At 41.9% G+C, this 12,315-nt stretch overlaps 1 protein-coding gene across 1 annotated transcript in view; it reads right to left on the bottom strand.

The window, feature by feature from the left end:
- The window catches only part of dnah1 (dynein, axonemal, heavy chain 1), a 31,184-nt gene that overhangs the window by 628 nt on the left and 18,241 nt on the right, over positions 1-12,315 (bottom strand). Inside the window, exons 54-76 of the mRNA XM_078163363.1 lie at positions 12,039-12,230; positions 11,383-11,550; positions 11,086-11,277; positions 10,458-10,589; positions 10,194-10,319; positions 9,919-10,038; positions 9,541-9,690; positions 9,271-9,431; positions 8,762-8,987; positions 8,400-8,595; positions 8,095-8,246; positions 7,770-7,970; positions 7,536-7,676; positions 7,081-7,239; positions 6,246-6,377; positions 5,113-5,283; positions 4,802-4,981; positions 4,263-4,439; positions 3,613-3,783; positions 2,875-3,005; positions 1,654-1,798; positions 499-705; positions 122-356 (exon numbers count right to left, since the gene is read on the bottom strand). Of these exons, the coding sequence (XP_078019489.1) occupies positions 122-356; positions 499-705; positions 1,654-1,798; positions 2,875-3,005; positions 3,613-3,783; positions 4,263-4,439; positions 4,802-4,981; positions 5,113-5,283; positions 6,246-6,377; positions 7,081-7,239; positions 7,536-7,676; positions 7,770-7,970; positions 8,095-8,246; positions 8,400-8,595; positions 8,762-8,987; positions 9,271-9,431; positions 9,541-9,690; positions 9,919-10,038; positions 10,194-10,319; positions 10,458-10,589; positions 11,086-11,277; positions 11,383-11,550; positions 12,039-12,230 (3,865 nt within the window). The remainder of the gene's footprint in view (positions 1-121; positions 357-498; positions 706-1,653; positions 1,799-2,874; positions 3,006-3,612; positions 3,784-4,262; positions 4,440-4,801; positions 4,982-5,112; positions 5,284-6,245; positions 6,378-7,080; positions 7,240-7,535; positions 7,677-7,769; positions 7,971-8,094; positions 8,247-8,399; positions 8,596-8,761; positions 8,988-9,270; positions 9,432-9,540; positions 9,691-9,918; positions 10,039-10,193; positions 10,320-10,457; positions 10,590-11,085; positions 11,278-11,382; positions 11,551-12,038; positions 12,231-12,315) is intronic.

Raw genomic sequence — 12,315 nt, 5'->3', positions numbered from 1 at the left:
CCATCTCCTTGACTAAAAAATGAATTTGATAAATCTCTAAATAACTTTTTAGCCAGGCACTGCCTGATGTCAGTTGTAGTATAGATGAATCCAGTCACGCTCAGGTACTGTGCGTACTAACCAGCACGTGTGAGTGTCTTGTAGATGGGGCAGACGTAGACCCCAGAGGTTGGAGGCTTGCGGTTAGGTTTGGGGATCAGCCAGATGATGGCCATTTCTGTGTAGAGCTCTTTGGGCCTGGACTCTGTGAGTTGACCTGCCTCGGTATCCCAGCGAGCCCCCTCTAGGAATAGACCGTGGATGTAGCAGCCTGTGTTTGGTTTCTCTGTTATCTGTGACACTGACTTCACCACCACCTGAGGGAGAAAAAAACAGATGTGGAGGCTGATAAACCATCAAAAATAAATTCTCAAAGCATTTCAAACCAAAAATGAAGTTATATGTTGATATTCAAACACATATAGAGTGGTAAATGTGTAGTGTAGCTTACTGTCTGACCTCAAAGTCAAATCCAATTGTGTCGATGGAGGTGCCAGAGCGACGGGCGTAATTCTGGAGGGTTCCTGTGAGGAAAGCCTGGGGGAAAAAGAAGCCGCTAATCCAGAAAACAGGTGGAATGCCATTACAGATCCATCTCTGCAGGAAACTGATCCTCTGAAGCAGGTCTGACACCCAGGAGGCCAGAGGCTTCAGAGAAGGGTATGCCTGGAGGGACAGATAGAGACACATGGCCAGTAAATGAGCTAGGTATTCTTAGAAAGCAGAGCCTGGAATTATTAGAGTGGGACAGAAATGTCATTGAAAGTTCATCTGATATGATGTACACTCAAATCATTTCCAAATGTTAAAAGTCTAATCCTTCAAGTCTCATCCACAACAGCATAAAACACACAGATGTGTGTCACAATATTAGTTCAGTTCAGGGCACACTGCAATACTCTGTACTTGGACAGTTTGGGTTTGTGTTACCTTACCTAAGAAGCTCTATACAATATTCAGAGCATTAACACAGCAGCAAACAGCTATGTGCTATGTGAGGACACAGTGGAGTAATAGCGTCCTGAACAGAGATTGAAGTCACGCGGCCTCTGTGTGTGTTGTATCCTAAAATTCTCTGTGGATTGTTGCTGTGGCCGGTCCAGCCGTACGTGCAGTGCATGTGAATCCTGTGTGTGTATCCCACTAGCCTATTGCAGTCGTGTATTAAGATATCAGGACAACATTGTGGCGGAAGCCTGGCGCCCACTAATTGGCTTTCCCTTGGTTAACACTGTTAGCAGTGTCAGCACTGTCGCTGTTGTTAGCACCATTAGCAGCTAGCCATCGGCTTAGCCAGCTCCATGTAGAGAGCTATATGCAGACAACCTCTGAATCTTATTACTCTTTTAATTTGCATTTTTTAATCTGGGCATAAAAAGTTTGAGATAATGATATGAAAAGATAATTGTTCAAAAATAAATGTTCTCAATAGGATTTAAAGTCAGAAGAGAATGCATTCACATAAAAGCTGCATTTTATAAAGTCTCCATAAGTGGTTTGTCTTCAACATGTCATGGTATATAAAATTTATGGTGGCTGTATCATGCCATCTGATGCTGGACACTGGTACCCACAAGGGAATCAGAAGGAGAATAACTGTTGAGTGTGTCTCACCTTGGCTTTCCACATATCAGGCACCATGTTGTTGAACAGGCTGTTGGCCATAAGCTCCAGTTCTGATGACATCACTACTAAACCCTTCAGAGCCTTCACGATATCACTGAGACTCTGAGAGATGACCGCCAGCAGCTTGTTATATCTGACAGACAAGAGATAAAATGACCAATTACGGAAGTACTTAAAAACACCATCCACTAAAGACCTTGTTTATATAATGAGGACAATGACATTTACAGAAAAAAAGAAAAAGAAAAGCTTTTATTACCCCACAAAAAGGAACATAATATATTTAGAAGAGGCTGACAGGACTGTTAACCAGTACCAATGACTCAGCAAATATGCCACATTCAGAGATTTCTGGCCTACCAAACTCTCTCTGGACAAGTTGCTGACATCACAAACTCCAGTGGCTGACACGTAACACGTAATGAAAAAGCTGTTATTATTACAGTGTGATTACAAAGCCATATAATTATGATTACTGGCTGAGACTTCTGAAGGGTACAATTTCAGCAACTGGGCTCAAATAGAGATATTACATTACTGGTTACACATGTAATTACTATTTTTTTGTACTTCAAAATGAAATAATTTTACATTTACATTGGAAAGATTCACTAGACTATTCTGGACACTTGACACAGCTGCATATGGTTAGCTGAACATTGTTAAAGATGATTTCAGTGCAGCACAGATGGCATTTTCTTTCTCTGATCTCAGTGGATTACCAAACCAAGATGTTTGTTCTCCTGCTGAGTGACTGTTTTCTTTAAATATCTTAAAATAACTGGTCATTTACGTCAAGTATAAAGGACAGGTTCATTTGTTGATATGACTAATTGGGATTCATCCAAGCTGCCCCCAGTGTGACTGATACAAGATGCTGTATTATTGCACCACTTACACAGACAGAACAAGGAGAACTGAGCAAGTAAAGTGTCTAATACTCAATACACAGGCCACACCACCTGACTGCACAACTGACAACTACTTTCAGATTCACGCTGATATAAAATGTGACCAGACAATTTCCTGTTTTTACATTTAAAGTGTAAAAATAATCTGAATTTTCCTCCATCTTGTCACATCTTTTCAGCCCTGATCATGAGTGTACAGCAACAGAGCAGAGTGACATGTGTTATTATATCTAGGAGTCCTGCAGTGTGGTTTGAAGTGTGGTTTGTGATGTTATCTAACAGTACAGCCTGGTGTTACCTGATGACCTCCTGGATGAGCACTGTGTTCATGGACTCTTCATAGAGGACCGGGTACTTTTCCATCACTTCCTGAACACTGAAAAGCTGAGGAATCTTTTCAGTGATGCCTGCTACAATCTCCTCCACTATCTACAGAAGAGGCACATCACCAGTGAAACACAACATGTGAAACAGGATTCCTCAAACATCTTCCAAAAGCATGCGGCTAACTCAGGTGCCTCACAGCTCAGAGTCAGAGAACTTTGAAGGGGAACAAAAGACAGGGGCACACTGATTAATTTGAAGGATGTCATTTTGACTCAAAAGGATTGTCTTTTTGACTCTGCTGAAGACAGTAGTTTCAAAATATTAGTCTGTTTACACAATTAAAGGCTGCAATTTAATCAGTGTGCTCCACTGCTTTCTTTTTTCCCTGAAAAACATGTCTCAGCCATCGTCCAGGCATTTACAAACACACACAACCGAATTCCTGACTATGTTTCTCAACATTGCTCAGTTAAATATGTTTAGCTAAAAACTTTTGATTGGTTGATTGACAAAATGATAATGTTTTTCGTTGTCCCAGACCTCTCAATCTATATTGAATTAGTTTACATACTTTAATATGATTGCCTGTTATCAGACAGAATCGTCTATGCACTCAGTGGAGCGGACAGATTCAAAGATCTGGACCCAGTCAGATAACATGATGCAAGTAATACTTAAAAGATAAGAGTAAAGAAAATCAAATCTGTACCTCCTCCTGAGTTTTGCCCCCAGCAGATGCAGCTCGAGGTTGGAGACGAACCACGGCTCCTAGCAGGGCGAAGGTCTCATTCTGGGCAAAGCTGATGTTAGCATTGTCATGGAGACCAAAAATCTCAGGTGTATCATTGATGGGCAAACCACGGATGTATGCCAAGTAACCCTAGAGTCAGAATTGCAAAGACAACAAGTAACTGTCATCACTTAGTTTGACAGTCGGAAGTTGATGTGATTCTTTAAATGCTGCATATTATTTTCAGACATTTTAGAGATGTAAAAACAATCATATAAACAACCTGTGGTCCAGCACATCTCATCTGGTAAAAGTCAGTCTCTCATTTTATCACCCATTTTTTGTCACCAAGTCTTGGTGAATTGACCCTTTCATGTAATGACTAAATATTGTATGATGTTTCTCTGCTTTAAGATGAATTATCTATTTTAAAGGGATGCTGTTTAATTACAGATATCTGTCATACCATTCATGTAAACCATTGGGTATATTGACCAGTGAGTAACCCCATCATTCTCAGCCTTTGACAACATATGCACTCTTGGAGTATTCCAACTGATGCAGACAAAGGTCGAGTCTAATGCACTCCTCTTATCACGATCTATCGAATGCTCCTGCGTTTATCTGACCTTGATATCCAGATTTGTGTCTATCTGCCGGTAGACTCCAGACGCAGAGTAGACATGATCATCAGTAAGCACAGCGGGACAGTAGAAATCCTCCAGCACACTGAGCAGACAACGTCTATCCCAGTCATCTGTCACGCGGCCGCCATAATTAATCTCCCCTGCAGTATATTTCAGCACCTGGACAGGTGGAGGACAAAAAGAGAAGACAAATGAACATGCTCAAACACACACACACACACACACACACACACACACACACACACACACACACGCATACACACACACATTCTCTCTCTCTCTCTCTAACTGATACAAAACTAACGTTTCCTACTAAAGGGCCTGTGTTTCTGTAAGCTTATATGTAAACTATCCACAATGATAATACATGTGTCACAATTAGCTGTGAGCAATGGACACATGTAATGACAAGTTAGGAGGAGAAAGGGGACAAGGTCAGGGTGATTGCAAATGATCTGCATTTGGAGCTATTGTTGTCTTAATAGGTTGTTTAATATAGACAGAAGCCCTCTCTCCCTCACCTTGTATGGGACATCCTGGTACTCGTCCAAGAACATTTTGAGTTGGCTGATGCAGATGTTCAGGTCTCCATCTGTAAATTCGTAGGGAATGTTAAAGCCCAGTGGGCCAAACTTTCTCCGCTCCAGAGCAATTCCATGGAAGAGACACAGAGACAGGAGCAAAGACTTGAGGTGTGATGTCTGGGGAGGAGAGAGGGACAAGTTGGAGATGCTACATGTTTTCAAAAACAGCAGGTGTTTTTAAATATAAAGTCGTTAACATAATAAGCAGGGAGAGACTCAGTGGGACAGCGGCTGACGACTAGGCAGACCTTGGTGGAAGAGGAGATAAAATCATCGGTGAGCCTCAGGTAGGTTTTCTGTAGATTGGCTTTGATTCCCTTGGGAGGCTCAACGGTCATCTTTGACCCATTCTGGAGAATGGACACTGGGAACTTGTTGCTAGGAAGACTTGTGAGCCACAGGCGGAAGTCCTTGTGCACCTGTTTGGGGGTTGTGGGGCATGTGAGGCCCGTGGGCAATAAAGAAGGAAAAGTAGATGACAGGCTTGTCTAAAATACTATCAGGATCCCTATACACTTTCTATTTTAAAAGTGACATACTTTTCCAGACTAAAATTTCTAGACTTCTTAGATTTTTCAGAGCATATTTAACATTTGAGTACAAATAGCCAGCCCTGTGAAAACCTGCATTTATCCATCATGGCTGTTCAGTCCACACTCCAACATATTGAATAAATACTATTACATTATTGTTCCCTCCATATTTTAGTCTCTTTTAAGAATAAGAACTGAATATGAATTGAGGGAAGTTAAATCATTTTCACAGCCTTGTTTATTAATTGTGTCCATGGAAATGATGTACGCAGCTATAAAGGTACAGCTTCCTTTGGCAGAAAGGGTACCCAAAGATAACTACATCATTGCATAACTTATTTATTTTTGGTTACTTGTGATGCTATGTGCAATTCAGATATTTTCTTCCAAAACTAATTTGGTCGATGATGTCCGGAGTTGGTACAGTTTGAGGCACTGGGGGCAGAGCTGTTATGCAGGCTGTGACTTTCAGGCCCAGCCCTCTGTGTAGGAGTGTACGTTCAGTCAAACACCTTCTTCTTACCTTGCTTTCAACAACATCAGGCTCACTCTGGCCTGCTCTTTCACACAGTGGTAAACATTTTGACTGTGCTGGCTACCTGCTCCAAATGCCACGAAAAACATGATTATTTAATCACAATATATATTTATAGATATTTGGAACTCTCTGTTTTAGAAAACAGAATAGGGACAATTGCCTGGAAACGCAAATATTTTTACATACATATTTCCCCAGACTTATTAATACCTGGAATTTACCCAAATGAAATTCTATACTTGTCCATACTGCATAGTAAACATGTACAACACTATAATAGTGTATGGTATGTGTATGCATATGTTCTGACCTTTACTGGATTGATGTTTTCAATGAGTCTCTCGAGGGCAGGCATCCAGCTTGGAGCCAGGTGACAGTTCTGGAAGAAGACCCACTGACCTCTTTCCATAGCAGTGCGCATCATAATCTCAGCCCAGGGGCCCTGAATCAAACAAACAGCAACAGAGAAAATGGCAGAGAAACCACAAGAGCTGTGCCAAAAACAGTCGGCTTAACACAAGACTTCAAGATAAAACATCCGTGTTTTGAAAAGTTTGATCCTTATTTAAAGAGTAGGTAACATAGGGAATATTTTGACAGTGGAATACGGCACTTTTCTCTACAGCCAGTTTGACATTCTAGGAGTCTTTCAGAAAGGTTTAAGAGCCCTCAGTTCAATGTGAACAGAAACTGGGGGCAGGGTGATGTAACAGCCCAGCATTAGTCGGGATTCTAACTCACATAATTGCAAATAATGTGATAAACACTCGCTAACACCTATTGAACAGCCACAGGGGTCGTGTGCTGCTGGGAGAAATGTTTGGCCAGCCACTAGGTTTCAGGTTTGTGGAGGATGAGTCTGCATTTATCCTAAAACCTCTGCATGCGGTTTTTAATGGTTGTTCTATGAGATTATTTACAGTGTCCTGGAATTTAACATCTGTCAAAGCAAGATTGCACATTGTACTGGCCTATGGCCATAAATAGAGAAAACAATTAGCACAGAGGTGGCCATTCTTAACAAGACAAACGAGAATGGCCTGGTTCTGTGACAAAGTGTTTTACAGTGCCCTTCCCCAGGGTCTGAGAGAGCGTACGAAAGAGAGTGAGACTGAGAGAATTCCCAAACACCCCCTGGCCCTGACCTGGCCCTGGCCCAGAGAGATGGCACTCATTTTCTTGGAGAACTGCATGACGTCAGCAAACTTGTAGAGGTCTGCAGCAGGGTCAGTGCCAGGAGACAGGACAAAGATGAGGGGAGTGGAGGGGGATGACTCAGTGAAGACCACAGACAGGTCTGACATCTGTGGAAAGATGGAGAGAGGAGAAGTAACAAGCCATAAACATTGCTGTTGCATGCTATAGTGCAAACAACTGGAAATTATTTTCAGCTGAAGCTAGGATAGTTAATTTAGTGCTCCAAACATGAACCACTGTTTGCACTGCTGCGGACCCAGCCAAAACAAATGGAACCATTATTGCCATGTTAATATTACCACACTATGAGCCAGTGTCACAGAGATAAGGCTCACTTTGTGTCACTGCATACATATTGGTTTTAATATCAATATTAAGGCAAGAGGGCAGACAGGGATTCTACCTGAGGCTCAATGAAGCGTTGTCCAAGCTGAGCTGAGACAAAGTCCTGCAGGCCTTGAATAAGGCAGTCAGCCCTCAGACAGCGCAGGACCAGCAGCTTCTGGAATGAGTCCAGCTCTGTGTCCCACTCTCCTGGGAGAGGCTCCCTAAAGGCAAACATATACACACACATTGTTGGATATTGACAGCTTCTGCACAAAAAGTGTGCGTTTGTCAACAGAGTGGTTATCTTTACATGCCTGTGAGGCTGGTTGCTGTCAAAAATTCTCTTGAAACCCTGCAGATGTTCAGTGAAGTTCTCTGCCAGGTTGCTGAAGTTGTCCAAAGCGCTGAGGCCCAGGATGTCCTGCCAGGCGCGCTCCGACAGCCAACTCACTGCTGGGTTGGTCAGCTCTTGGACAGGCATCCCACCAGATAGCAAATATCGCCACTCAGCCTGCCAAAGAGAGATAACGCAGATTTAATAAATGTACTAGATTAACTCAAACTCTGTATTTGTAAGAGTGCCTGCAGAAAATTAAAGAGGGGACCGCGAAACTGCAAACTTCTCTGTTGCTTACCATATTAATTTTGTTCTCATTCATCATGATGCGAGCGCACAAGAGAAAGGCAAACATGAGTTTGTGCTTCTCAAACAAGCTGCGACACACATTGCTGTACAGGCTGAAGGTAAAATATTCATTGATGTTGGTGAGTCTCTTCTCCACTGTGTCTGTGAGAAACAAGTCAGTGAAAACGGAAAAAACTTTTCAAAATCTAGTTTCACTGCCTTAAACCAATTTCCATGATTTTTTCCATCTGCACAGATAAAATTCTGTGTATAATCTTACAACCAGAGAGGGTAATGAAATTTATATCTTTCTACCTGCTCTCTCAGAGTTGGCAATGCCAGCCATGAAGATGCCAAGGAACCACTCGAGTGAGTACTGGTACATGGGGTCAACGTTGGACAGGTCCGATACACAGAAGAAGAGGATCTGTGTGCGCACAGCCACCGGCACATACTGCAGACGGGTGGCATCAATGTCCTCCTCTGTCTTCTCTGCCGCCATCACTTTGGCCTGCCAGTAAAACCAGCTTGCTTTAGAACAAAATCCAGCAATAGAAGCATTTGAGTTTGATAGCAAATGTATGGAGATGAGAAAAAACACATCCAAACTATATATTTATGAACTTCATGTTTGGCCCCCTGTAACATTAGAGATAATGGCTCTGCCACTGTCTGACCTTGATCTCCCCAGCTTTGATCTTGGAAGCCCCCAACACTTGGATGAGCTCCTCATTGTCCACAGGGTTTCCTTCTGTGGAGCTGAGTCGGGACAGGATTTCATCCTCAATTTCCTTTAGCTCCTGTTTCATCTTTGCATTGCTGATGATCAGCTGGTTCTTTGCCTCCTCCAGGTCTGGACGCTCCTCAGCTACAACCTGGCCAAGTAGCTGGTCCTCTAGACCACTGGGAGAACACAGACGGTAAAACCAAAGACAGAATTGTTAGAATAAAGTTCAGACCCTAAATTGATTCTGAGAAATTATTGGTTTTCTATCAGGTACACAGAGAAAGGCCAAAAACTTTTTAATAATAATATATAAGCAACTGTTTTTTTTTTCTAGAGAGACTTTCCGGTCACATCTCAGCTTATTAAAATCTGATCATAGCTAATGCAGTTGATGGCAAAAATAAGATCAGTGTTTAAAAACATATAATTTACCTTTTATCTGTTTAAAGCATGTGTTACCTGGGTGACAGTGTGACATTGATGAGGGTGACTCTAGAGGAGACCTCTGGAGAGTAGTGTGGGTTCGGCAGCTTAGTGGTAATGTACATCTTGAAGCCTTCATTGTAAGGGATGACTGAATCCCCCAGCTTCAGCACTGTCTGACCTTGCTGCTTAAATGTCTAAGGGCCAAACATGTGGGTTAAGCAGATCAGTGTATGGTGGGTATTTGCATAAAATGTTTATACAGGGTGAGTGATTTTTGTTTGTAATAGATGTGTGTGTATTCACCTGTTGCAACAGGACAGGTTCTAGAGCAGGATCTAACTCCTCTCCCACATTCTCCAAGACGCAGGGTTTACCAAACTGAATGCCATTCTCAAGACTGCGCAGGAAGTCCTGGTCACTTAGCTTCATAACCTCCAATCCATTGTCCCGCTCCTGGGTGACAACAGGAAGTAAGTATGAATGAGCAGTGGATTAATACAACCACAGACACATAGAAGCTGCTATGTCAACTGCTGACACTGGTACATAAAGTGTAATTACAAACTATACATGTGGTGTGAGGGGATAAATTAAACTTGATATGGCTACTTTTTTGTATTTTCGTCTCACTTGCACCCTCTGCAGTTAGGGTCAGATCAACACTCAGATAAGTGTCCTCACCATGTTTTTGATCCACGAGTTGGCTTGTCCCTGAGGATCAATGAATAAAGCCCAGCGCAGAGAGTACTGGGCAATCACACCATTCTCCACTGAAAGGTTATCCTTGGGCAAACCTGATATCTACACACATAGAAATGACAAAGTACGATGACAATAAAGGTAAATGACAAAGTTAATTTAATTCTGCAAAAAGTCAGGCTGACGGTCTGATTATTGATAATTCAGATCAGTCTGAAGAGACTCTGAAGGCCAGCCGACGACAGTTTGGTTCTGACCTGCCAGGAGCGGATCTTGACTGGATCTCCTAGGGTGCTGATCAGGTTGGGTTCATCAGTGTGTGGGACACTTAGCTCTTTGAAACAATGCAGCCACTCCTCAGCCATGGCCACCCTGTACTCTCCCTACACACAAAAACAATGCACCTTCCTTAAAATCATGCCGTAGTGATGTGCTAATTATCACAAATTTATTTAAGGTTAATATTTTTTAAGTCAGAAATGTTGCACTTAAATGCACCCATTGAGTTACAACCCACTTACAGTGAAGGGTCCCAGGTATGCTATATATGCTGCAGACAGAAGCACATCGCCTGCCACATTATTGACCATGTAATCCAGATGTTGCACTGTTTCCTTCCAACGCACCTTCTCATCTGCCAGTCCGCCTATAAGCTGGAGAGGATCAATGCATAAACATGAACTATCAATGCATTTTGTTTGGCCGTGTCATTTAAGAGCAGATATTGTCTCTGTCAGGAAATCCTTACTTCTATATTCAGTTGTATTCTACTGTCACATACTTACCTGTGTGTGTATATATATATGAACATGTATATGAAATATCAATATCATATTTAGATGTATTGTTCATGTAATATTCATGTATCTTTATTTGCACTATATCCTTAATAATATTCATTATGTATACATACAAATCTACATATATACCAAATATAGTGTATCCTGTCTCGACTATGTCACCTTTGCATTACTGGTTTTGTGTAAACATTCAATTCATAAACACTGGTTTGGGGTAATGTACAGTATGTAGCCTTATAATCTGTTCCTAACCCCCTCTCTGGTCTGTTTCTCATGTTGCTGTAATGCTAAATTTCCCCCTAGGGATCAGTGAAGTGCTGTCTTATCTCATCATATCCCTCCTTCTGACCTTGTCTGCTCGGACAAGGCGGGCCTCACACAGTTGATACTTGTTGTCCAGTTCGTCTTTCTTAGCTAGGCAGTCCTGGTATTTGGCCTGCAAAGTGGCAATGCCGCCCTCCACCGCCGCCAGCTTTTCTTTTGCATCGTCCAGGGCGCGCTGGATCACCGCTAGATCCTCCTGGGCCTTCTGGAGACCTTGCTGTGCAAATATTTACAGCTTTAATGTTTAGATGACTCTCATGTATATACAGTGGTGTCTTACACAACCATAGCGATGGCTCAAATGTGGATTTCAGTTTTTTACCCTTTTAGGTTCCACTGCCTTGGCGACAAAGTGATATACATGCATGGCTCGCACCCACTGGCAAATGGAGGTACAGGCTTTGGAAACCTTTGCAATGGAGGCTGGCTGGAATTCCTCATTATCTATGTAGGGCTGCACTAAAGTGATCACGGTATCTGGGATGTTGTCCTGCAGAAATGATTGTTGGCAGAAAAAAGCTACTTTTAATACATCTACCATACAGGAAATGAACAAATCAGCATCAAACACTTAAACTTAAGAGTTTAAAATAATAATCATATTCTGAAGAGACCTTGATAACATACACCAGTGGTTCTCAGACTTTTTTCAATAATGTACCCCATTTTAAATATTTTTTCAGCCAAGATCCCTCTAACCAGCACAAAACATTTTTGGTAGAATAAAAAATGCCTGTATGAGGAGGTACAATCTACTGCAATTTACTAAACAAAAACTTTGTAAATGAAAACCACTGAAATCCTACATTTTATATGATAAGGACCCATCGCTAAATTTATGGCAAACCAATTTTTTTATCATCATGCAATAACACTGAGATAGCAATGAGATTGCAATGTGTACATCCATTTGAGAAACACTGACATACACTATACATACAATGGCATAGTAATATATCCACTACATATGTGCTCTACCTTATCATACTTGAAAAGGCTCTCCAGAAACTTGCCAGGGTCTTGTAGAAGACCCTTACCAGGTTCCCAGTAGTCATCCACCTTGGTGCCAGGCTTCTCTCCAGGTACCTTTTTGGGTTTGACGCCCCTCATGATGCACACTGCTTCAATAACCAGCTTAACCCCCTGAGGAGGTCGCTGCATGGCTCGCACCTATGGAAAACAAAACATTAAGGAGGTTATATTCTACATATAAACCATGGTAAATAATCTTCAGCCCATCATCATTAACATCCCT

This window comes from Epinephelus lanceolatus, chromosome 1 (assembly GCF_041903045.1).
Source record: "Epinephelus lanceolatus isolate andai-2023 chromosome 1, ASM4190304v1, whole genome shotgun sequence".
In the NCBI taxonomy this organism is placed as follows: Eukaryota; Metazoa; Chordata; class Actinopteri; order Perciformes; family Serranidae; genus Epinephelus; species Epinephelus lanceolatus.
This window is presented reverse-complemented; position numbering and strand designations above follow the sequence as displayed.